The sequence below is a fragment of the Cavia porcellus genome, unplaced genomic scaffold (assembly GCF_034190915.1).
Source record: "Cavia porcellus strain 051 isolate PalLab524CR breed Dunkin Hartley unplaced genomic scaffold, mCavPor4.1 scaffold_26, whole genome shotgun sequence".
Lineage (NCBI taxonomy): Eukaryota > Metazoa > Chordata > Mammalia > Rodentia > Caviidae > Cavia > Cavia porcellus.
Window position 1 is genome coordinate 35,135,535 of NW_026947509.1, and position 26,726 is coordinate 35,162,260.

General features: G+C 44.7%; 1 protein-coding gene across 2 annotated transcripts in view; it reads right to left on the reverse strand.

Annotated features, from left to right (window-relative positions):
* LOC100727974 (nuclear body protein SP140) overlaps positions 1–26,695 on the reverse strand; it is a 57,672-nt gene extending 30,977 nt beyond the window's left edge. Inside the window, exons 1-10 of one of the 2 annotated variants that reach the window (XM_013157416.3) lie at positions 26,528–26,695; positions 21,767–21,904; positions 16,221–16,383; positions 14,400–14,568; positions 12,228–12,311; positions 11,451–11,531; positions 6,979–7,059; positions 6,097–6,183; positions 895–978; positions 594–707 (exon numbers count right to left, since the gene is read on the reverse strand). In XM_013157416.3, coding sequence (XP_013012870.2) covers positions 594–707; positions 895–978; positions 6,097–6,183; positions 6,979–7,059; positions 11,451–11,531; positions 12,228–12,311; positions 14,400–14,568; positions 16,221–16,383; positions 21,767–21,825 — 922 coding nt within the window. In that variant the 5' untranslated portion in view covers positions 21,826–21,904; positions 26,528–26,695. Of the gene's footprint in view, positions 1–593; positions 708–894; positions 979–6,096; positions 6,184–6,978; positions 7,060–11,450; positions 11,532–12,227; positions 12,312–14,399; positions 14,569–16,220; positions 16,384–21,766; positions 21,905–26,527 lie in introns of those variants that run through there. The other variant, XM_063237131.1, reaches the window with a different exon arrangement.
* Between the last annotated feature and the right edge of the window lie 31 nt (positions 26,696–26,726).

Consider the following 26,726-nt stretch of genomic DNA (forward strand, 5'->3'; position numbering starts at 1 on the left):
CTTATGTAAATCAGTGACATGCTGGAGGATTTCCATCAAAAATGTTACTAGATTAGGGATAGCTGATCTGAAGTCTTTCCTCCTGAAAAGTAAGTAGCAGGACCAGTTTGCTGTTGACAGAAGTCTTACTAAAGTTGTGCCAAAGTGACATTATTCACTAGCAGAAGGACACAGGGTCTTCTCGGGTTCTTGGAAAGACTGGGTGTGACTTAATGCACCAATGTGGTGAAGAAGATGCCCGAACATCTTCTGTCCAATCTTAGGGATTGTATTCCCCCATCTTGATCCCTTTTATTCTGAGATAGGGTCTCACAAAGTCTCTAAACTGCCCAGGCTGGGCTCTAACTGTGTTCTTCTGCCTACACCTCACTTAGCTACTTAATTTTAAACAGTGTATTTGTAATACTTAACCAACCCAGCCCAGCCCACTACACGTGACTCTATAAGATTTCTTCCCTCCCTGCAGTTCCCAAAGGACTCAAGTCAAGCAAATGCAGAAAGGGATTCTGGGATTGCTGGACCACCTGCCACCACTCAGTCTGGGATCTGTGGCACCCACCCCATCCAAATAGCGCGGCCATAGGCATCCTTACCCGCTGGGTCACATGCTTGGCTACTGTCTGTGCTTGCCGATGGGCCTTCTGAAATTTTGGGGCAACACATGACACAGGAACACTTCTCAGCTTCATATTCTGATTGCTCTGGTCCTGGGCCAAAATTGTGATTTTATGAAAACTTTTCACTCGCTCTGACTCCACTTCTTCCTCTGAAATCTTCTCCTTTTACTGTTCCTCCCATCTCAGCAGTCTCTCTTCTTTTCCTCTCCTGACTCTTCCTTTTTATCAGAACTAAACATGTTTTTATTTTTATTCTTTTGGTTGTTGTTATAATTACCTTGTTCACTGTGGAACTGTGGGCTAGAAGTAAGCTCTTCAGATTCTTCTTCATTCAGGGGGCGGTCCTGCAGCTCACCAGGTTCTAACAAAAGCAACAAAATTACTGTCCATGGATCCTGCAAATGGTGGCCAGAGAAGTCCTCCCCCTGCCTACCGAGCTGCACACTGACATGGAGCTAAGATGCCTGCTCACCAGGAGAAAGTACCTGCTGCAACAGTCATGTCTGATGTCTAATGGAGCTGAGCTCTTTCCATTTTGCATCTCATTTTCTACTTTTATTTTTGTACTTATAGCCCTAAGAATAAAACTAAAGTACTCATCTTCCAGGAGAAAAATATTGTTCTCTGGAAATAATAAAAAGTCAGTCTTCCTCTTCCAATGCCAAGTGAAGTGTTCTCGATAACAATGTGATTACTGATTAGTTTCATTAAACTCTTATTGCTGAGTGTATCTTATTTAAAGACGAATATGGAATTAGATATAAAGTAGCTACGTATTTTGGTTTGGAAGGGTAGCAAATATTCTCTCCACATACGTGCATAATTTTCTCCCAGTGCATGCACTCTCACTTTTCTTGTATACATTTATAGAAGTCTGGTTTTCTGTGTCTGTCTCTGATTTTCATGAGCTTTCTGAATAGTAGATGATGGTGAACCCAAGCAAATAGAGGAAGACAAAAGTCTGATAAGTCCCTGGTCAAGTTAGCCCCCTAAAACTAGTGGGTGTAGGTCCATCAATCAGTAGAATAGTATGCAAAGATGCGTGGCACACATTGCCATGCATACCTCACCAAACATTTCTGAAGGCATTGGTGTCTTGTCCATTTGTCAAAGATCAGTGCTTAGTCCATGATTTGGAGTCAACTGCTATCATATAATTTACCCTGTGTGCCTTTGTAGACTCTGCTTGGCTAGTGAATCCATGACTCCACACATGCATGAAAATACATGCATGGGTGACACACTTTTACTTTAGTCACTCAAGCAGCCAAATGCAGTGCCTCTTTGGTGTTTCTCATGGAATTATCTTTGTCAAAGTCACAATCTCTTCCTTAGAGACTTACACTTCTGCTATGTGTTCTATGATTCTAATTCTTGTACTTAACAACTGGTAACATTTCACTAATGATGGCTTTGGGTAACAGCAGGATATTTTGGATATGGCAAAAATAACACAGTTGATCAATATCTTTGTGAAACATGGCGGGGACTCTCCAAAGTCTCCCATATCCCACTAGTAAAATACTATCTTTTTATCACTATCTGAGGAAAATTCCTTTAATATTCCATCTATAAATGCACTAGATAGAGCTTCTATTTTGCAAATGGAATTAGTCACATGTATGAAAGGACTAAGTTCTGAAGTCCTTGAAAATTATACTAGATCAATTTATAGTTGATTTGAACTCTAGGATATCTATCTCCTACAGAATCAAGGTCAGCAAACAATAAAAAGGATAGGTATGCATCACTTCCTTGTAGCACATAATTCAATTACTGTAATCTCTTCAGGTTCAACTAAAGGCATTCTTTCCTTTAATACATTTATATTCTGTTCGTGTTTGGTGTTCATTTTATATTAGTTGCTTGAGACAATCAATGGTTCATCTAGACCATATTTTCTAAGGATTTTGCTAAGTCCTGTCATAGTAGGCAGAATTTGCAGATGGTTCTGGAAGATGTTCCTCCCTAACCCTGGGAACTAGGAACATAAAGAGACGTTACTGCCATGCTTAGGTTAGGTGATGTGGCACAGTTGACATTTAAAAAGGGAGATGATTATTGTGGGTCTGGTCAATCACACAAAAGCCCCTTAAAAGTAGATAACTTTTCCAGCTGGCAGCAGACAAGGAAGTCAGAATTCAGAGTGTGAGGAGGTTCCACACACTTGTGTCCTTGAGGATGTCAGGGGACGAGTGGTTTCTGCAAGCCTAGAGAGAGCACTGACCAATAACCAGCAATAAAGCTGTGGACTCCACCACAGGGAGCTAAATTCTGTCAACAACCTGGGTAAGTTTGGTTGCAAAACATTCACATAAGTGCTCAGCCTGGCTGATGCAATAATTTCAGAACTTTGAGCAGAGAATAAACTAAGCCTGCCCAGAATTCTGACCTGTGAAAGGAAACAATAACAAATGGGAATAGAGTTAAACACTGTATTAGTGGTAATTTGCCAGCTGGCCATGAGAAAAAAAAAAACAAGCCCACCATCATCTCCCAAGATTTGAGCAAGATCTAAGGGATATAAAATTCATATGCATCCTCTCTAATCCAATACACAAGTCACTTCTCTACTCTCTAGAACTGGATACCTCTTAGTCTAGGTATTGATCTGGCCAATCAAGAACATGAAACTAGGTTGAAAATACTTACATTTTGTGAAGAAAAAAAAGGCAGGGATCTATTTTTTTTCAGCCATAACTTTACTGGCTGAAGAAAGGATATTACATGTAAAGAGATATTACAAAGCGTTCAGAATGACCCAAAACCAGTAACTAAAGGACAGTTTCTAGGATAAATTGGGTCTTGAAAACAATGGGGTCACTCTTTTCAGAATTATCAGGCCTCCTCACACTTCACTACATCCAATACTTTGGAGCACCCACATTACCATAAATACTTGTATTTTGTTTGAACATAAAAAAATAGGCCATTCTCTAGAGGCACTGGTTCAAAACACTACCAACACCAAAGAAAAGGCTTATTGCCAGTAACCATAGCTTATCTAGTTGGCTCGCAGCAATTGCAAAGGGCCATGTCTACGCAGGCTTCTTGTGACTGTGTGCTTGAAAAACCTCCAGCTGGTGCTGCATGCAGTACAAATCTATTGCTGGTTGAAAGCATTCAACAGTTTGCTGACGGTTTGTTCGCTAATCATTAAACATCACTGCTACTTCCCTAGCTGTTCACAGATAGAACTCTCTCATCTAACAACTGTATAAGGTTTACTCAGTGCAGGGTCCTAGAATTTTATTTCCAGTGTTCTTTCCCAGAAAATAGTTCAGATATGAACAAATTGGATGGGCCTTCTCGCCCCTTTGGATAAGAGACTTCCTAAAAAGAAAACTGAAGATTAAAGTCCCTTTGCTCTTAGGAAAATCCACTAATATCCACCTTTGACCACAGGAAAAACAAACAATAAAGTCGCCTCAGCTAATCAGTGGGAGCTTCAATCCAGTACCCAGTTCTCCGAAGGCGCCAACCACTCACATCCCCTCATCTGCCAGCTGGCCAATCAGTGAGCGCCATGCTCTGGTTGCCCTGCTTTCCCTGCTAATGGTTGGTGGGTTCCCACACAAGCTCCCTTCTGAAGACCCTGGGCCCCAGCGACATGAGTGTCTGCGCGGAAAAACTGGTCTTTGCTTTAAAAAGAATGAATGCAGTCTTCCATTCGATCATAAGAAGCAGCCTCTTCTGTTCCTTGAACACACACATTCTCTTTCACTTTCTGGTCTTCCTCCACACTGATGTTTCCCAGCTCCCTAAATATCTGTTTCTCTCCTTGAGAGATGCACTACATCCACTCACATGGCCTCTGTGTTCATTTTTTCCATTTCTATTCTTCCGCTTACCTCCAACCCACATAGTAACTCCTCCTGATGTTCTCCTCTCCTATGAATTCTTTATCTGCTAAATAAAATCTCTTTCCGTTGTACCCTAGTAGAATTCCCTGGGTTTCCTCTTTGGATTTAGACCAGGGAATCAACCCTAAATCATGGCAGCAGCTGGGCAGGTGGCACATGTCTGTAATCCCAGAACTCTAGAGGCTGAGGCAGGAGGATTGCTGTGAGTTTGAGGCCAGCCTGGGGTATATTGTAACATAAAATGGCCCCACCGGCAGTATACTTCAGCTTCTTAGTTGTCCAGGTTAGAGTTGCCGTTCCAGTTCCAGCTGCTCCTGTCTCTTAGAAATGGGTGGTCACTAGGATGCACGTTATATAAATTAATTGCCAAGTGACAAGCCATTCTGCCTATTTCTGCTTGCTTATCCCTGATAAGCCTTGGACCATCAGAGATCAGGGCCTGATATTTTGGGAATGATCCTAATCAGTGCTCATCTGTGTGAATAAATCTGCCTCCAAATCCGGGGGGTCGTTTTGGTGTCTCTTCTTTTGTGGCAACATAAGAAAGTTCAAAGCCAGCCTGCACTATGCAACTAGACCCAGTCTCAAAACAAAACAAAACACAAAGGAACATGGCAGCATCAGAGAACTAGAAGCCCTCGTGGAGCCATCCAGGAGCCTATCTCTGCCCTTCCTGTCCTTAGGACTGATGCCACACCTGTGTCTAACACCCTTTTGCAGCTCTAGCTTCTTAAAACATGAACAACAATTTGCCTACTGAAGTCTTAAGGCTTTGGGGGATAAATGGTAACATAATTATCAAAGCACTCCAAAAGAACACTGTACGGTCCAAGGACATAATGGGGAATATTGGTTTCAGAAATAGTTCATCTGAATCCTGTCAGTTAGGATGGTACTGTTTCTTTAAAGGCTTTGTCAAATTTGCAACAAAATGACAAAAATATTAGTCTGCAGAGGAATACTACAGTTTTTCATTTTCATTGATTATAAGGAAAACAGAAATTACTGAATGAATTCAAATACTAGTGTCAATACGTCCGGAAAACAAAAACAGAAATAAAAGTGAGCTCCACCAGCCTAGCTGATGTAGCCAAGTACATGCACACAAGACCTAACATCAAACTAGACCCTAGTCATGGGAATTCTCAAGGTTTCTTTTCTTCTTGAATTTCCCCAAAACCATGAGTGAAAGTGAAAAACAGAATTCAAGGAGTAACTGGATGTTTTCACTGTAAAGCGTGTTCACAGTAAATCCACTAGGAAACACCCGCTCACACTTAATCCCCGACTCCCTCAGCCCACACAGTCCTTTCCGTATTTTCCCCTCAGGTCTTGATGGGCGCCAGCTCCAGTTCTCGGTGGAGGTCTCTGTCCTCAGACCTTCCTGCCTCTGCAGCCCCCTGGTGTGGAGGCTCACAGCTCCCATCAGTCCAGCCACCTTGCTTCCTTCCACCCAGCTCCCTATCTCTGTTTCTGAGCTTTCCACGGGCTCTGAGCCTCTCTTCTGTCTGGTACGTGAAAGGAGTTGACAGAATGGGAGGGAAAAGGAGAGATATTCCTGCCTCCAGACGGGAAGACAAAGACTCATCCTGAGTGGCGTTAGACAGCATGATTACCTTCTTCTTCATTATGTGGTGTGTGGCTTGGAACCTCCTCTGCTGCTTCTCCATTCATCAGCTGGGGAGCTTCAGGGTCACAGGACACTGAAGAGAAACGAAGACAAGATGGACCATGCACAGGGACCCAGAAACACACCTCTGTGTGCCCAGGAAGAGCCAGGAAGTCTGGAGAAAAGGAGGGGTGTGCAGGGATCGAAACTGCACCATCAAATCTCTAGCGAAAAGAGTGAAAAAGAAAGAAGATGCTGTCTTTCCTTGATGCTTCCTCCTCCGATACACACCCATGACCACAGATGCTCCCAACAAGGGTCACAAGAATTCACAAGAATCTTTCCTTGTGTTTCAACCACAAAGGGCAGGGTACATGCCAAGAACTCTCTCTCTCTCTCTCTCTTGCTCTGAGCACTGGCTGGACTCAAGAGGGCACACTCAGAGCACAAGCAGCAGCATCCCCTGCTGTGTAGGGCCACTGCCATCCACTGTGTAGGCCCAGGCTGGAAATGTCCCCTTCCCCGTGGAGTTCTACTCAGCCATAAAGAAGGATAAGTTTGGGTCATTGGACAATGGTTGGCTCTTAAGACCCCAATACTAAACAAAATAAATCAGAAACAGAAGGTTATTATTGAATGGCTTCTCTAATACAAGAGACCTGAAATAGGAATAATTTAAAAGAACGCAATTAGAGAGCCATGGTAGGAGACATGGAAGTTGGCACTAGAGATAAGAAGGGGTCTTGGGGAAGGCAGGAGGGATTGGGCACAAAAAAATGATCAAAATGAGATATGTATATACACCAGTTCCCCAAGATGAATATAACTATTATGGATCACAAACATATACTAATAAAAAAATTTAAAGAGGAAGGTGGTACTTCCTTACCTGGCCCATGACTTGCAGGGGAGCTTGAGGCTTCTGGGCGCTCCTCTGTCTCAGACATCTCTACACAGTTGTTGCCGTTCTCTGAGGGAAAGAAATGAAATCTCTGTGCACAGCCAAGGGCACAGGGTACCCCTAAAGGGAGCTCAGGGGGGATTTGGTGAAGGCGAGGGAAGCCCCAGTGTCTCCTGGCTGGGACTGCACTGTCCAGGCTCTGTCTGTCCTCTGCTCCAGTCACCACCCCCGAGGCACAGCCCCCTCCAGCTGGCTCCCTCCCGCCCACCTGGCTCTCTCCTGCTTCCTCTCCCTCTGCCTCTGCTCTGTGCACTGCCTGGCATCTGCCCTGGTCTCCAGCACCCAGTGTCTCCAGATGCATCTCCGCTCAGATGTGCTCCTGTCCCCTCCTTTCGCTACTGTCTTGTTCTCTCGCATCCTGCCATTTACCATCTTTCCCCATCTCATCTGTTTCCTTCTCCCTACCGCACCCTCTGCCCTTTCTCTTCCTGGGCACTGGCAAAGCCATCCCTGGGGTAGGAGAACAGAACCAGATCAGAGGGGGACAAGGAGCAGAGAGAACCAAGGTGACAGCACCCAATGTGGGGAATGGTGTGCCTAACAGCTCCCTTAGAAAAGAAAGACCAAGTGCTGCAAACTCCAGAGCCATTGATGCTGTTGGTGGAAATGAGGCAGAGGATGTAGGGTGCAGCCCCGCGGTGGGTGGAAGCCACAGAGATCTCCAGGCAGCATAAGGGACTGGATAATCGGACAACAAAGATCACCAGCCATAAGTGGGAAATATCAGGGCATGACCTACATCTTGCTAATAGCAACTGTGCAAAAGTGAAGAAAATGAGGACAGTGCAATAGTGCAAGGCACTCATCCTTTACTGCAAGAGGGAAGCCTGCAGGACAGGAGTTTCTAGTACCAGAAAGATATTGGTTTCTACTGGAAGTGTTCAATTTCTGAAAAACGTTGCAATGGAGAAGATTCTAGAATAAGTATTCTGTGGTACGTGGAGGGATGTGTTTGCAAGAGATGCCTGGCAGATATGCTCTTCAGAACCATGCCGTTATCTGACAGCAGGTGAAAGAGCCAGGAGGTAGACTAGAGCTTTGAGTGTATCTCAGCCATTCTACTTGGGGAGACCTCAATCGGAAACTCCCTGCAGAGACTCTTTCCTGGAAGTTGCTCTGTCTGGTGACTCCTACTTAATAGTGACTTCTTCCCTTAGGCACAGTTTTCACCATCTGCAAATTTTTTCTTTGATTCACTTGTTTCTCTGCATCACCTTCTCTGCACTTCTGTCCTGTATTATGGTTATTATGGGGGGGGGTATTGGGAATTGAACTCACAACCTCACGCTTGCCAGGCAGGTGCTTATACCACTGAGCTAAATCCCCAGCCTGCATTATTATTAATAGTACTATTTCTTTGCCTCTCTGCATCTGTCTCTAATTTTCTTCCACATCGTATCTCTCATTGAAGTGCCTACTTTGTCTCTCAACCTCTGTTCTCCTATCTCTGTTTCTCTGGGGTTTATCTTAATCCCCGTGGGCACCTGCATAATTCCAGTATTTTCTGTATTTTCCTCAATCTTAAAGATCTTGAGCTCTGAGTTAACAAAAGTTCTCCTATTTTCACAGGAATCACGGCACCGGAACACTTCTGTGGTCAGCTCTCGCCTGAGAATCCCTTGCATGACTTCTCTAGCCTGTAAGATTTCAGTCACAAAACTTATGTCTAGGTACTTAGTACTAAGTACTTCCACCAGCAGCTAAAATAATTTCTTCACCTCAACTGCCTTAGCCTGGTGATACGCCTGTGTGAATCAGCCTGGCACCTCCTCAGGGGCACCTCAGCCTGACTTCAGCATATTCTCTCTCCACATTCTCTCCACAGGATGCCCCCACTCAGCCATTCCCCTCGCCTTTATCCTGGGTCTCTCTCAGTTTTGAAAAACAAAGCAGAAAATGAACATAATTCCATCCTCCACATGCAAACATGGGAAAGAAAAGAACAGGATGGAGGAAGAGGGAAACTTTTCCTGCCACAAGGCCACTGGGAATCGTTGCCCCTTCCCTTGCTGGTAGCTGGCAGGAGGCTGAGTGCCTCCTCTCCTCCTCTGTTAGCCTCCGGGGGGAGTCTGCGGGTCACAAGTCTCACAGAGAACAAGGAAACGATGACCCTTGACCTGGAAGCAGATCCCAGAATGAGGAGCCGCCATGATGGGAAACCCTGGGCCTGTTCCGCACGGTGAGAGCCACACTGGGTTTTGCTGTGCCTTTTTTCTGTCTTGTACCTCTCCTCCTTCTCCTTACTTCACCGGTCTCCCGTTGGCTTTGCCTCCACACATCTGCTTCCTCGGTGAGCTTCTCTTCAGCTGTGCTGTTGTCTCTGTGGCCTTCTCTCTGTCTGTGTCACTGAGTCCCATTGCTGTATCTGTTTACGTCGCTTCCCTTTACCTCTCCTATCCAGTGCGCAGGCTCCATTTCCCTGTTCTCTGTCTCTCTGAGTTTCCTCTCCTCCACCAAGATTTTATTTTTATTCTCAAAGTCTTCTGAAATCTATTTTTAACTGACGAGCATAGCTATACATATTAATGGGATATCGTGTAATGTCCACTATACATACGCATTGCATGTTTAAGCCAGGTTAAATGTATTTAGCTTCTTAAACACTTGTCATTGCTGTACTGTAAAAACTTCCAAAACCTTTCTTCTGTTGTAGAGTCTTGAAACATGCAGTCACCGTACGATGCAACAGCACTCAGGGCCTCTTGCTCCTGTCTAACTAGTTTCATACTAAAGTCGTTTTTTGTGGTTTTTTTTTTTTTTTTTTTTTTTTTTTGGTACCAAGAATTGAACTCAAGACCTCATACTTGTCAAGCAGGTTCTATACTACCAAGCCATAACCCTGGCCTTGAGCTATATCCCTGGCTCTAAAGTCTTATACAGGGCCCCAGTCCACTCCTCCAGAACCTGGAGAGCTCTGTGAGCTTCCTCATTCTACTCTGACTCTGTGACTGCTGTAGGCCCTGGCTCCTTCCTCTCTCATCCTCCCTCAGCTTCTCTGCTTACCGACCACCATGACGCGACCAGCTTTCCGGCACCACACCCCTCTGCCATGATGGCTCTGCCTCACCACAGGCCTGCAGTTGACAGAAGCAGCAACTATGGACTGAAACCTTCAAAACTGAGAGCCAAAAATAAGCCTTTTCTCCTTTAAGTTGCTTTTCTCAGGTTTTCATCATGATGAAAATCGGATTAATATGGAAAGGTGTGTTTGGGATTGAGTTATAGACGGAAGTAGATAAGGGTGCCTGGGCAGAGGCTGATCACCTCTGAGGATATTAGAGGCACCATTTTGATAACTGGGGACTCTGTCATTTAAAAACTCACTGCCAACTTGTCATCCTGGTACCAGAAGTTGGGTCTGTCCAGTGACTCTTCCATTAATCCCTCCAATGTTTCTTCTCTCTACATTGCAGACAGTTTCTGCTTTCATCTGTCTTCCTTTTTCTTTCCTCCTATTTGCTCTCTTTTTCTCTGTGAATAACTTTGGTGCATCCTCCCCAAAGCACCCAATTCATAGCATTTTCTGTTTCTCCTTTAATATAATTTTCCACCTTTTAAACTCTGCCCTTTGTTTGATAATTGAACTCACTTCTTTTTTTTCCCAGTGTGCTACCTGTTCTCTCTAGTTAACTAATCTTTCAAACTAAAATTTTAATCTAAAAATGTGAATTTAATTTCCTCTGTATATTGTCTCATCTCTCATATCGTCAAAGTTCTTTTCTACAGTGTAAGGTCCCATGCTTCTGGCACAACCACAGACGAAGTAGTTGAAAATTTCCTCTCTTCACTGATAACATGCCTCAAACTGGTGATGTCTGGAGCCCGTGTCTGTTTAGGTAAAATCAACAATCACCCAGATCTCTATTAACCACTCTATACATGTTTTCCGTTCTCCCTTGCTTTGTTTATGTTCCCATACCCTCCCTATCCGTCTGAACTCAGCCTTCTTGGCTGCTTGTTTCTCCTGAGGAAAAGCTGGCCGTCTGTCTGCAACAGGGATGGGGGATGGTGAGGAATGGGTGGGTGGATGGATGGAGAAATGGTGGGTGGACAGATGAATGGATGGGTGAATTGGTGAATAGATGGATAGACCAGTGGATGGATGAATGGATGGACAGGAAAGCAGGTGAAATACTAGATGTGTCTGTGTTGAACTAAATATAAATAGGCAAAATGGGTAGCCAGAAGTGCTGGCGCTTGCCTGGAGTCCTACCACTCTAAAAGACAGGCAGGTAGACTGAGTTTGAGCCAAGACTGGGCAGCTTAGTAACAGAGACAACCCCGTAACAAAATAAAATATGAAAAAGAATTTGAGGATGTGGCCCAGAGCAAAGGTCCTGGGTTCAATGCCCAGGGCAAAAATAGTAACAATAATAATAGATAATTTTAATCTTCATTACCGTCTGCATCGTAAGGTAACAACCTGGGCATTTCTTCTGATTCTCCTCCTTCATCTACTTGGACAGCAATTTCCCAGGGAACTGAGGAGAGAAACAAGAACATGATACACAGATGACAGTGACCCAGATGCCCACTCAGCTGTGGTCACGGTAGGCTCTGGTACTCAGGGTGCAGGACCACTGCTGGGAATAAGGGCACATTTGCACCCGCTAAGCTTTGTTCCACCCTCTCCAGCACATCTCGAGGCTCCCTGGCCCTGCCTCGTGTCTATCTTCTGTCTGTAACCCTGTCTCCACACATGGCTGCTCCAGCACCATCACCCTGAAACTACCCATGGATCTCTCTGACCCAGCTCCTTCTTCCTGACTTCCATGTTGTGCCGGCAGCCCAGTCACACGGGACAGGAGTGATGTTTCAGTCAGGGACAAGCCACATGTGTGGCTGTGATCCTGCGGGAGTTTGTACCTAGCGATGTAACTGTCCCCTAGCCTAAGTCCATGCTATGATACCCACACCACAAGGAAATCGTTAAACAACACATCTCCCAACATGCACCCCCATCACAAAGTGCCTCATCTGTGCTGAGATTCCAGATTCACTCAGGCCCATTTAGGAAACTCTATTTGTCCCCTACTCTGCATTTGTACCTTCTTCTGGCCACACGCTAGTGTGTGTTTGTGTCGGGGATGGTGAGGAGGGAAGGAAGGAAAGCGTCCCCTGCCTACAGACAGGCCTACAGTTTCAGTGGGGCTACTGCTAGTGTAAACCATGATTACCTCGCTGGCCAGCCAGTGCCACTCTGGACAACTCTTCGACATCTGTTCCATTTGTCCTCTGGAGATCCAGGGGTTCGTGGAAAGCTGAAGGGAAACACAGGATCTGACCAACCATACTTGGAGGCGGGGACAACCTTGGGCTTCCCGCTGAAGTCTGGCGTTCAGTGCCCAGGTCAGCACTCACTCCAAGGATATCATCTGGGACCTCCCACCCCGAGCCAGGTCCTGCCTCTCCTCCTTCTGCTCCACCCTGTTCCCTTCTTTCTCCTTCTCGTTTTTTGGTCACCGTGTGTTGTTGCTTCTACAACCAAGAAACACTATGCCAGTGGTGCTCCTTATGATGTGTCCAATGCATGTCTTGGTTTTTCCTTCTGATTCTATTTTTCTGGGGCTCTACTTCCCACACAGCACACTCCAATCTTATCCTACATGCGTGTAATCCTAGCACTTGGAAGGCAGAGGCAGGAGGATCACTGTGAATTCAAGACCAGCCTGGGGTAACATAGTGAGTTCAAGGTCAGCCTGAACTATATAGCAAGACCCTACCTCCAACAAAACCAAGAAGAATAAAAGAGAGAGGGAGGGAGAGAGATCCAACAGCCTTTAAGAATGGAGATAGGAAGAAAGGAAAGAGTGAGGAAGAGGGAGAGGGAGGGAGAGAGGCAGAAAATAAAGCAAAAGGAGGACCTTTGTTTTAACTGACTCAGGGAAGACGATCTAGTGAAAAGGAAAGGTGGCAGTGAAGAGGAGCTGATGCTGCCCAGTGGGACGGATGGCAAACCACAAAACCAGTGCAAACCTGCTTTCTGACTGGCACAAACAGGAAGTGACCATTGCCATATCTGTGCCAGTGATGTAGTAGGTAGGTGGCAGTGGGACATGCAGGAAGCCAGCTCTGGGCGCTGAATTTCAGGGCTGCACTTCAAAGTCACCCAGCAAACACAGAGGAATACATAAGACCCATGAGACAGGAAGGGGAAAAAAGCAACTATAAATGAGGAAAGATGCTGCCCAGAAATTCTGATAAGGGAGCACACTTTCGGGGGGCCACTGGGGATGAGGGAACAGGAGGGGAAAGGCAAAGAGGATCTATGGGAACAACAGATGCTTTCCCACACCCAGGACACACTGACGTCACATCCGGGCAACACCTGGAGCGGGGCATGGGGAAATCTGTGTGGTCCAGAGCCACAGAAAATGTATGTTAAGTACGGGATACAGGCAGTGGGACTGGTGGCAGGGAGCACGGTCCCCGTAATCCCTGGAGAGTAAATGTCCCCACAGGTCACGCTGACTGGGTCAGCAGCCTGTGGCACTATAGGCAGGTGGCAGATCTTTTAGGTGGCAGGTCTCATGGCAGGAAACTAGGTCATTCACCAGGAGCCCTTCCTCTCCCCTTCCTTTTGCTTTCTGGCCACCATAAATGAGCAACTTTGCTCCTAACCATGATGCTCTGCCTCACCCAAGGACACCAAGGACTGAAACCGGGAGTCAAAAGAAACATTTCCACTTTAAACTGTTTTCTCACAGTGACAGAAAGCTGACCCACACAGAGGGGATCAGAACTGAAGAGATATGGGCTGTGTAGGTAACACCATTCCCTGGGTACCCGCAGCCTGGATGCGTCTTGGTTACAGAGAGGATATTGCTCAGAATCTGTGCCTCAGTATTTGGTTTCCTTTGTCGCTTCCTCTGATGTGAAGGTATCACAGTGCAGAAATGACAGTGCTCTTCTTATAATCAATGTGTAGTTTTCCCAAATTCAACGCATCCTTCATACTGACTTCTACTTTTTCCCTGCTAAAATGTCCATTATTGCTTCCTTGGTTCTCCAAAAACCAGAAACATCAAATTCCTTAGCGCTAGGTGTCAGATTCTCCAAAATCAGCTTCCAAATCTCCCACTAGCCCCTTGTGATCCAGTGTCCCTTTCACACCTCACAGCCCCCTGTGCTGCCCTTCCCTGGTGCCTGGGCGTGGACTGGGCTTCTCTGGTGATGTGTCCCGGAGGGACAACCATTTGTGGGGTTTCCTGGCCTACATGTAAGCTCCAGAGATGTGGGTCATGTGTGTCTTCTCCATTGTATTTCCTTTGCCACATATTAAGGAAGAATGAGTGGATGGATTGGCCCTAACTCCCTCCCACTCAGAAGTCATTGTGTGTCATAGTTACCATTTGGGAAGCTTCTGAGAATCTCTCTTAAACCAGGATAGGCCTGTAGGTTGGCTCTGCTGAATAACACTTTCAGGAGCGATGGGCAGAATGTCTTCTCCAGCTCATGGAGGACGTCATACATCACTCTTGTCACTGGGACCAGGTTTGCACAAGTATCTTGAAAATGCTTAAAGACATTGAATGAAGAATGGTGTGACTTTGGATTTATGGGTTATAAAAGACGGTTAGATTGATACACTGATAATTTGTTTCCTCCTAAAATGCTAGAATTTGGCATAAATTTCAACGACTTAAGTGCCCTCTGCCATATAGAGCATTATTTTTGTGAATCTGGCTCTGTGACATTGATACACAGTTGAAAAGAGAGAGGAATTTTAAAGAATAAATGGAAACAAAGCTTTTTAAATAAGGAGAGTGTGTTGGTTACTTTTCTCTTGTTGCCAAGACAAAATACCTGATGCCCAAAATTAAGGAAAGGAAGGTTTATTTAGCTTACAATTTGCAGAGGTTAGTCCATAATCAGCTGGCTCCAAGGCAGGGTGGTGTGGCACAGGGACAACCATTCATAGCATGGAAGACAACAAAAGCAACAAGAACAAAAAGGGAGGAGCACGAGAGAAGACTCTTTCTGTCCCTTATCTTGTACGGAGGCCACATCCACTTGTGTAGCACTCACACCCATAATCCCAGCATTGGACCATGAATCAATCACAGACTCTAAACACCTGCTGCCATGACTGCGTGTGGCTTTGGAGAGGCATCCAGACACAAACCACAACAGAGGAAAAGAGGGGTTGAGGGAACAGAAGGGAAATGGGGGGGGGCACCAAGATATATCACCTACAGGTACAAATTCCCTATGGTGAATGTCTAAACTGAACTAATAAACTTAATTCAAAAAAATAATAAAAGTGTGCTCAAAGTTGAATGTCATGTAGGACTTTAACAGCCAGGCCACAAGTTTTCAAATGTGACCCTTCTGCTTCCTAGATAATAACCATCATCCTCTTGGGACCAGGCTGGCCCAAAGGACTGCAAGAAAACAAATGACCACTTTCCTCTTCTGTGACCCTCCCTAGGGGCAAATAAACCTCACAGTTCCTATATCACAGGGATGGTTCATCCTCAGTCTCCCCAAGGAATCCATCAGTGTCTTTACGTGCATTCTAGGGTTGCAGAAAAGTCTAAAGAAAAAGAAACGAAGCATTTACTTTCAAATTTATCCTGGTGTGACTCAACTAGCCTGTGAGTCTTAACTTTCAGGATTGAGTGTTTGAAATAAGTGGGCTTTGTAATAAAGCCCTGCCTGGATTGCTTACTGACTATAATCATAGTGAATGTTAGTACACTACACTGCAGCAGAAAATGCCCTCCTCAGGTCAGTCTGTTAGTTGCCCAGTCATAGTTCCCATTACAAGCTCCTGTTGCTTCTGTCCTCTAGAAACAGCTTGTCACTGTGATGCATGGCTGGTCACTATAATGCATATTATAAGAACCAACCAGTAACCACCAAATACTCTGCTTCTGTACTTCCTGCTTGCTTATCCCATATAAGCTCCACCAAGGAAAAGGGCCCAACATTTTTATAAGGATTGATTGTCAGTGCCTGTCTGATGTTAAATGGATCTGCCTCAAAATCCTGGGTGTCATTTCCATGTTTCTGCCTGCCATGGCACTACAAATGTAACCAAGACCCCAGCCGGGAAGAATTCCTGCTCCATCACCACAAGGCTTTTCAGCCCGTTGGCTGCACTCTGAAGTTTGGCAGAACAGAGCACAGGGCAGCTTTACCACTGCCAGGAACTTCCTGTCACTTACTTTATACATCTGCTCAGAGATGATGGCGTGGTCCCGGAGGATCATAAGGAAAGGATACGGCTTCGTTATTGCACTTGCAATATCCACCTTGTTTATTCTGAAGTGCTTGAAAATGTGCTCACATGAAACTTGCTGTTTTCTGTTCTGGTCCTCTGTGATGACTCTGTGAATATATCATGATGATACCAGGCTACTTAATTTTATTTGTCAACTTGGGCAATGTTTTTGGATAAGATTAACATTTACATAGGTGAATTCTCTGAAGATCAATTGCCTTCCACTCTGCGGGTGCTCTCATTCAATCAGTCAAAAACCTGAGTAACACAAAAAGATCAGCTGCTCTAAGGAGATTCTCCATCGGACTTATTTCTGACTAGACCTGCAACACGGGCTCTCTGTGTCTCCCCACTACAGATTTTGGACTCGGCAGCCTGCCTAACTGTGTGAGCTCAGTTCCTTATAACAAATATCTCTATGTATATTGTTGGTTCTGTTTCTATACAGAACTCTGATTAACATATACAGACAAAAGAGTAATTTTAAAAATGAGATATCGCCAAATTAACACCAGTAGGCCTGTCTTCTGAGTAAATGACAAAGAAAGAAATCTTAGAAAGACCTAAAGATGCCCTTCTTTAATCTGTTACCACAGGCGAGGGAAATGGTATTTTGCACCATAAAATTTGTTCAAAGACTCTCATCTGGTAATGTTTGAATTAGAATGGTCACACAAATATCAGTATTTTCCCCTGGTCCAACATGGAAATTCATGTGAGTTTTCAAAACCCCGTTTTTCTGTATATCACCTACCTGTGGAGGTTATGTATGGAAACCTCTAAGACCTCTGAATTTCAGACATTTAGATTATACCTGAAAAAGTAAGTCCTAAACTAAAAAAAATGTTTATAATTCTGATTCTTATTTATGAATTGTTCCTCTTATTAATAATGCCTTTAAAAACGTCTCTGTTTCTACCTGGTGTCATGGCTTATAGGATTTTTTTTATCCTATTACAAGTAGGTCACTGAAACTTCCTACTCCTGAAACATTCATCAGAATAGAATTAAATACCATTTCTTCATTTAATTCTTTAAAAAAGAAAAGTTTTTCTGGTCAAAGAGGCTTGATTGAAGTGCTTTTCTTTCTCTAGATGTCTCCTAAAATGACAGTAAAAGAACTTAAGTCTCAAGGACAAAGAGGGGATATTAGATGAGAAATTAAACCAGCGTTTGAAGAAAGTAAGTGGTCAGAGGAACAGTAATTGCTGTGAGTGAAAGATTCTATCTCCTCTGATCAGAAAGGGATCCAGCGGGCCCTGCAGACCAGTGGAGAGGTAGGTGTGCTTTGGAAGAAAGCATGGGGTGAAAGGCTTCATTTGAAAGGAAAAACATAAAACAATCTGTTCCCCAGCACAGCACAAATACATCTGGACAGGAAGCGAGGCTTTCATCTTAAGAAAAACCTAAAAAGGAAGGCTGTCATGCTCAGGCATGCAGGGTTCCCCCAGGAAACCCGCAAGTTCATAATGCCATTACATGGCATTTAAGTTAGTGTTTCATCTTCTCGCACTAAGAATGAACAACAGGCATTTGTACAAACCTCAATCCACTCCATCCATGGACTAGAAATTAGATGAGCAACAGGCAAAACCAGACCCAGCAAAACCAGAAATGTTGCAGGACACAGCAGAGAATTTCTAACAAAGCAAACATTACCACACAGGTATGAGACTATATTGTGGCCAAGATAATATAATGTGGAAAGAAACAACCCGAAAATAACAGCAAGGACCTGGAAAGCATTATGGTTGCTGAAAGTTTGCTTTTTTTTTTTAAGTTACTCGAACGGTTATAAAGTAAGATCATTTCCCAGAACAAGGTGGGGGAAAACCCATAAAAGGGAACAAAAGTGAAAGATATTGAAATGTTAAATGTCTAAAATAGTTACGCAAGTCTATAGATTTAGAGGTAAAGAGAAGTGGCAAAAATGCACACCCTGTTTAGCTATCCATACACAAAGATAAAGCAGACACTGACCTGTGCCCTGACTGAGAGGAAAGAATGAGCCCGCCCCTCCCGGCCTCCTGGCAGTGAAGGAGCCCCTCTAACAGCCCAGCATGGTTAGGCATCATATCTGCCCTGTGCCACTGTGCTGTGCTTCCAGGGGACCCCTGCTCCTCACTCAGAGAGTCTAGGCGGCTCCTCTTATCTGCTCCATTCTTACTAATGAGCCAGGACAGTTTCCTTGATAAGTACCACAACTAGAGTCAAGAAATCAGTCTTCCACGTTCTGTTGTATAAGAAGTGAAATGGTTGCCAAAACCAGTTAAAAACAGCAATGTCTAAAAGTGGTCAGTTGTTCTAGAAAAGTGATTCTCTAAGTGTGATCTAGGGGAATTCTGGGATTGTATAAGACCTTTGCAAGCATCACCAAGCTCGAGACTGTTTTTGGAATAATATTAAGGCACTATTTGCCCTTTACTTCAGCATTCTCTCTAAATGCACAGTAGAATTTTCCAGAGATTATATGGCCCATGCCATCATCAGTGCAATTTACAGGCAGAAGCAGAAAGAAGAGAGTGCAGCATGAAGCGAGACACTAAAGACACTTAGAGAAAGGGAAAGAAAAGCTAAATCTTTCTTTTTATTTTGGAAAATATTGCTATTTTTTTTTTTTTTTTTTTTTTGGTACCGGGGATCGAACTCACGACCTTGCACTTGCCAGGCAAGTGCTTATGCCGCTGAACTAAATCCCCAGCCCTAAATATTGCTATTTTTATAAAAATATGACATTTATATTAGCAGTCCTAGGGTCCAAAAAGACATCTCAAGAAAAATTTCAAAATACTTTGAACTGAATTAAATGAAAGCTCGACTGATCAACGTATGGGCTGTAGCCATGGCAGTGCTGAGAGGCAACTATGCAGCCCTAAGTGCATGTTAGGAAAGAAGAGGCCAGGCATGAGTACACACCTGCAATCCCAGCGCTCTGGGACACCGAGGCAAGAGGACTGAATTCCAGCCCAGTCACAGAGACTTGGTAAGACCCTGTCTCAAAGATTTATTTAAAAAGGGAGGTGAGGCTGGGGATTTAGCTCAGCTGCAAAAATGCCTGCCTGGCAAGTGTGAGGTCATGAGTTCAATCGCCAGCACCAAAAAAAAAAAAAAGGTGGGAAGGTGAGGGCTGGAGATGAAGAGAATTATGAAGTCCTTGGGGTCAAACCCCAGCACTACAAGGTGGAGGAGGAAAAAAAGTAGCGGAGGACTAGAGGGGAGTAGGGAGTGAGGGGGAGGGGAATGACGAACAGAAGAAGAGGCGGAGGAGGAAGAGGTGAGAGGAGATGAGTAGGAGGAGGAGGATGTAATTAATGGGCATTTTCATCTGAAGAACTTAGAGAAAAGAGGAGCAAGTTAAGTCACACACAAGCAAAAGAAAGTAATAAAAATGAAAGTAGAAATTAAATAAAACTGAAATAAAGCATGAGTAAATTCAATGAAACCAAAAGCTCATTTCCTAAACAGACCAATAATATTTCCAAGCCTCCCCCCAAATTCAAAGACCCAATCCAAAATGAGCATCTGACATGAACACACACTTCTCAAATGAAGAAATACAGTGAATAAATATAAAAGAAAATGTTCAAAATCACTGATCATTTGAGAAATGCAAATTGTTGAGAGAACTTAATTCATTAATTAATTGTTGATTGAAAGAAATCAACATATAACAAATGCTGGAGGGACTGTGGAGAAAAAAGAACTTCTTCTCCACTGCTGGTGGGAGTGCAGACTGGTGTAACCACTGTGGAAATCAGTGTGGAGATTCCTTAAAAAACTAGGATTAGAGGTTCCATTCAACCCAGCTATTCCCCTCCTGGGAATCTTCCCAAAAGAATTAAAAACATCATACCAGAGTGACATATGTGTACCCATGTTCATAGCAACAGAATTTGTAACAGCTAACTCTTGAAAACAACCCAAATGCTCATCAATCAAGGAATGGATTTAAAAAATGTGTATTTTTAATATAATGGGGTACTGCTCAGCCATAAAGATGAATAAACTGGATTTTTATAGGTACATGAATGCAACTTGAAACCAAAATGAAATAAATGAGATCCATATGTGTAAACATATTGTCTCACTAGTGTGAGAAGCTGAATGAATAAATAAGATCCATAATGTACAAAAGACACTGTTAATTGGAAGAAACTGTTTTTAAAAAAAGACAAAAAGAAAAAGAAAGAGAAAAACTGATGGGGGCAAGGGGCAAAAAAGAGAAGAGGGAAATATATATATATATAATATATGTATGGAATATATATAATATGTTTTATATATATATATATATATATATATATGGAATATATATATATATATTCCAAATAGTTCAGATAGTTATAAAGCTAGTTTCTCTTAGTTCATTGAAAATAAAGATTTGTGCTAATATTGTTTGGACAATATTTTATACCTATATCTTGTACTCTGAGTAACTACTATGAAGATAACAATATGCAATGTATTAATTATTGTTATTCTCCTATTAGCCTGATTTGAAACTGTTTCATTTTATTTGTATTTTTCTTCCCATTTTCTTTGAAATAATAAAAAAATTTTTTTCCAAATCTCTAGCCATGCTAACAAAGACAACACAAAAGGCAAAGACCTGATTTACTAATACAGAATAAAGCAGGATTATCACCATGAATTGCACAGACATGGAAAGGATAACAAAGAAATTCTATGGATAGCTCTGTCCCTATGGGTTTGGTAACAGGAAAAATAGACAGTTTTCTTAAAAGACACAAATTACCAAAACTCACACAAGGAGTGACGGACCATCCATTAAAGAAATGGAATCAGTAATTAGCAGGCCTCCAGAGGAGAAGGCTCTGGGCCCCAACAGTATTACTAGTGGATTCGACCGAATGTTTAAAGAAGAAATTATGTTGGGGCTGCACAGCACCAGAGGTTGCCATGGCTCATATTTAAAAGTTTTCATATATTTTTACAGTTTTAATTTGTAGGAATTTCTGTTTGCTACTTTCACTTCCTCTTACTGAGTACTAGAAGGTACTGAATTAACTGTGGGGCCCAGGGCCATACAGATGGCTCAGAATAGAACTGGCCCCCAACTGCACAGACAGCAAAAAGGTCAATAACAGATCGTCATTTGATTTGGATTTTAATTTTTCAAAAAAAGGAGATTTTTGGGCCAGTGTTGTTTTTTGGAGCAGGGACAAGGAACATGGGGGAGTCAGAGGTCACAGGGAATCCTTCCATCCTGCAGCGGGGCTCAGAAGGAACCAGGAAGCAGCGCCAGTCCAGTCCTGAGGCCGTTAAAGGAGAGGCAAACACCACCAGCAACAAGGCTGGTCTTGCTTCCCCAAAACTATCCAGCTGCAGTAAAAATCCACTTTTCACACTTTTCATCTATTGTTATCTCATCCTGTTCATACTCATAGGGAGAGGCTGGGTAGACATCTAACAAGTGTGAACATCGACCCTACCAAAGATGAAAGACAAGGAGAGGACACGATGACTTACCTGCAGCCGAGATCCCTGCCTCCGCTTGCCATCCTCTCCCTGGGGCCCCGCTGGGCCATTTACTCAGCTTAGAATCACACCGAGTCAGAACTTCACAGCCTCCGTGCCTGCCCAGAGCTGTGGGGGAAGCTCTTCCAACTGGCCCACGTCACCATCAAAACGTTTGCATCAAAAGGGGAAAAGAAAGTGCAAAATTGCCTGGGTGACGTGACTGCCACCATGTGCTGGCCCAGCCCTGCTCAGTCTCTCCACCCAGTGAGGGGCCCAGAGCCAGCCCCGAGTGCTCCAAGAGCCAGCGAGGGTCACTTGCTCAAACCAAGGAACTAGACTGGAAGAGGCATTTGACTGAAATGCACTGAGGCTATCTGCACAGCATCCATGGGGAGGAAGTGAAATCCATGTTCGCCGCTTCCCCTGGCGTTTCCAGGCTTCTCTCTGGCCTGAGGCTGGCTGAGCACCTTAAGCAAAGCCGTTACTGACGGACATAAGCCAAGCATCTGAACAGGGTCACTTTACAGCCGCAGCCAACGTGGCTTCTGCTGTCACTGGCAAGTAGCAGGCTCCTCAGGGAATGGGGATGGGTTTGGATCTGAGATTATCTAGAACTTCAAGACCAGTGTGAACCAGTGGGATGCTTGCCGTGCATTTCTTTGTACACAGCTGGTTGTTTGTTTGTTTGAACTTATCCCTGACCTTCATTCTGTAAAGGATTTGAACAATTTACAAAATAACTACACCAGTGTCGTTGAAAGACAAAGAAATAGAAACAAAGGGCACATAAAAATCAATAAATGAACCCAGAAGACTAAATTCAGGCAGAGTGAGTGAAAGACAAAGGGGCTGTAGGAACCCGGGCACCTGGGGACAGCGTCTGACAGAGCAGTGACCAATGTGCGTGAGGGCTGCCAAGCAAGAGAACAGCTGGGCTCTCCAGACACAGATGCCCCCAGGCCCCACTTCCCCTGGCTCTTCACGGATGTGCGAGAGAACTTGGACACATAGGTTTGCAAAACAGAGGGCCACTGATGTGTAGCCATTTTCCCCTTTCTGACTTCTTTCTCCCCAAGAAGCAAAGCCCAGTCTAAGACCAATTCCAGGACACTGACAAGGACAACTTTTCCTGTGGGCGGTGTCACAGTGCTGGGACTGTACAGGAAATTCCCTCTCCCTCTGCCTCCCTCTTTTGCTCTCTCTGATTTTGTGAAGGGGTGATGTCCTGTGTTCATGTCCTTTGTGGGTCACAGTGACGTAGACAAGACCTGCTCTGGGCAGCAGGCAGGCCCAGGCCACCGCTGAGCTGGGCATTTCTGCTACTGTGTCAGTTTCTTTTGCTAACAAGCACCAGGTCTGTGGTGCTCCTCAGCTAAGTGCTTTAAGACTGGGCCTTCAGGGTGGCTGCCAAGCGGGTCAGCGAGCTCTGCTCTGCAGCACCGTGCATTCGCCTGGGATCTCAGCTCTAGGAACCACAGTCCTGTTTTTCCCTGTGTTGAGGAAGAACCTTTCCTGCCCGAGGGAGGCCGAGGCTGAGACCATGAGCCCCCCTCTGCCTGCTTCTAGTGCATGGGCAGCGTTTTCTTCCCAGTGGGGCAAGGAGACCAGCTGCTTCCTTGATCTGTGCTGCACCCAGACGTAGGTAAGTGGGTGATTCTCTAGAAAATCAAGTCCACACTTGCGTCTGACTCCAAAGACTTCTCTTAGTTTTGCTGAGTGCACTAGGATCTGACACTTGGGATCAGAAAGTGATTTGTTCAGGCTTCACCACAGATTTGCCAGTTTACCCCTGTTTGGCAAGTCTGTCAAAGTCTCCTTGTGAATACTAATGAAATTAGCTTTATTTCCAATTTGGTCAGATAACCAGTCCAGCTAGGTCACATATCGTTGCAGATATGTTGCTTATAACTCATTCCCTGGAACTGGGCAGGGTGGCACATGCCCTTAAACAGCCCTTGGGAGGCTGAGACAGGAAGATCATTGCAACTTCGAGGCCAGCCTGAACTGCACAGGGAGACAGTCTCCAAAAAAGTAGTTAATTAATTAACTAAAATAAAACAATCCATTCCTTGGGACTCAATTTTTCAATCAGCCAGGATTTGGAGGTATAAGGAGCTAGAACCAGCTCTGGCTAGCTGATGGAGAAAATGAGTATCTTGAAGGTATATTGGGTAGCTCACAGAATTTGTGGCAGGCTGGTGGAGTAAGCTAAGAAAATGCACAGTCCAGACAGTGGGATCCCCAGCCTAACTCATTCTAAGTACATGGTGTGAGGCCATTGATTTGGTGAATGTATTTTTCCTTTCCGATTAGAAATGAAGATCAGGGGCTGGGAATTTAGCTCAGCAGCATAAGCACCTGCCTTGCAAGCAGGCGGTCGTGAGTTTGATCCCCGGTACCGATAAAAAGAGAAAAAAAAAAAAAAAAAAAAAACAAATGAAGATCAGAAACGTCTTCCTTTCACATGCATCATTTAAAATAATAATTATGCTGGCTTACCCACTCTTTGTAATAATGTGTTTTACTTTTCTCTCACTGCTGAGACAAAATACCTCACACCCAAAATTAAAAAAGGTTTATTTAGCTCACAGTTGGTGGAGGTTTCAGTCCATAATTGGTGGGCTCCAAGGCAGAGTGGCACACGGCAGGGGATGGGGGGCCCAGAGTTCATAGCAGTAGAAGACAGCAAAAGCAACCAAGGAAGAGAAGGAGAGAAGACTCTTTCTGTCCCTTACATGGTATTCAGGCTACCTGCCCTAGGATGGATACAGAACTCATACCTTTAATCCTAACCAGAGTTACGCCAAACCAGTCAGTGGACTGATTTACTAATCACACACCCCTAATCCCAGTATCACACACTCTAGACTCAGCCGTTTCTGTAAAGGCTCAGTGGCCCCATGAGGTTTGGGGGAGACATCTGGACACAAGGCATGTCAGTAATGTTATGGGCAACCCAGTTAGACAGAAATATTACAGGCAGTCAGACAGGGCTGGACTCTTGAAGGAGCCAGTGTAGAAGATGAGATACCCTGCCACTGTGGGGAAGAGTCCCTCTGCTGGGGGCCAGACCTCACAACACAAGATGAATCAAATGTACCACATACTTCCTAAGGATAAGCAACAGGAATTGATATTCTGAATAGGTCTCACCCCGAGGGAGCCAGGAGTCACTATCCCAGCCCCCTACAGGAAGAGTCACTGCTCTTTAAGTGTGCCTGCTTGCAACGTGACTTCCTTTCCCATTGGTCCCCAATTTAATCAATTTTACCTGAACAATTAATCTTATTGATTGGCCATTGTTCTGTCCCACCTCATGCCCTCCTTGTGAGTTCCCATTTTCCCACCTTAGACCCACCTCACTTTGTGGTCTTACTCTATAAAAGTCCCTAGAAAACACAGGGTCCTTGACAACTCATCAGGACCCCTTCTGTCTCTCTCTCCCAGACAGAAGCTTTCTTTCTCTCAGTAAATATATTCTGCTCTTAACCTCCATTGTTACTAAAATTCAGTCTTTGATTTTAGAGAATACAAGCTTGTATAGGACAGCTAGCAGCTGGGAGTTTCACTCAGTGAGAGACCTGGATCACTGTGTCCCCCAGAACATCACGCTAAAGATTACATGAGTGATAGAAGACTGATAAGCAGGATAAGCTGGGGGAGGGGCAGAACACTTGCTAAAGAGGAATGAATTACTGACCTGCAACAAGAAGAACGAATCTCAAAAAGAATTATGATGAGGAAAAAAAAAAAAAACCCATGTGCCAAAAAAAAAATACTATGTTTTCATTTGCATTACACTTTAATACAAGTGAAACCAATCTATAGTGCTCCAAGGTTGCCAGGATACAGGGGAGTTTTCTGAGGCACTGTAGGTTATATCTTTTAATGTGGCAATGACAACACTTGGCCCAAATCATCAAAATGTGCACTTATGATTAATGCATTTTATGCATAAATAAAATTGAGCTAAAAAGAATTATAGATAATTTTAAAAAGCTCTCACAACATAGATCACTTGCACGTGAATTAGCAGGGGAACTTTTCCTGTCCTTATTCTAATTCCTAGGCATGGGTCGCTCAGAATAAATAACTTTGATCTTTACATGCACATCAGTATTTTTCTCATAATTTTTGCCTGATCTGGTGTTATTTTCACACTTACTGCTCCCTTCCCCCATTTGCCTGGTGTATCTCTGAATGTGTCTAAAGTTTGTTCTTGAGGCTGGAGGGGAGGGGCTTGGAGAAATGAAGTGCGAATTTGCATAGAGGCCTCTGGGCCCCTGTGCCCACTGCCATCCCAGCATCTTCCAGCCCTGAGTGTGTGTCACAGCGTTCTGAGCGTCAGCCCCCTCCTCAGACACTAGCCCTCACTCTCTCCCTGTGCTCCCCTGGACCTGCCCTGGCTTCCACCCTGTCCTTCCCGGTGATGGTGGTCAGCTAGGCCTGCTGGTCTCCCTGGACACCGGGCTGGGCGGTGCTGCGTCCGCGGGGAGCTTGGAAGGACTCTCTCCTGTTCTCCTGAGCCTTGGCTTCAAGGTTTCCACAACCTAAAATCACCTTTTTCACTTCTTCCTGAGTGTGTCACGGGTTGAATATATTCAGGCTGAAGAGTTTAAACAGAGTTGGACACATTGCTAAGTGTAGGGTCACTCGTGGGCCTCGCAAGGCGCGCGCTTAGGAGCCTGCAAAGCGGCTGTGCAGAGAGGGGGCCGCCACCTCCCCTTGACCTGTGTCCTGGGGTCCCCCTCGGGCTGGACTCTGCCTCACCTGGTACCTGTGCACTCCCGGCTCCGACCACCTGCTGCCCGGGGTCCGCAGGGTAGGAAGGGACAAGCGGTGGATCCCAGTCCCCGGGGCCACCGAGCCGGCCCCCACCCTGCGCCCCTGCACCTCCGGCCTCCGCAGCTCTCATGTGAGGACCGGGCCGGAGGCGGGGAGCTCGGTGTGGGCTCAGCTTCCTGCTTCC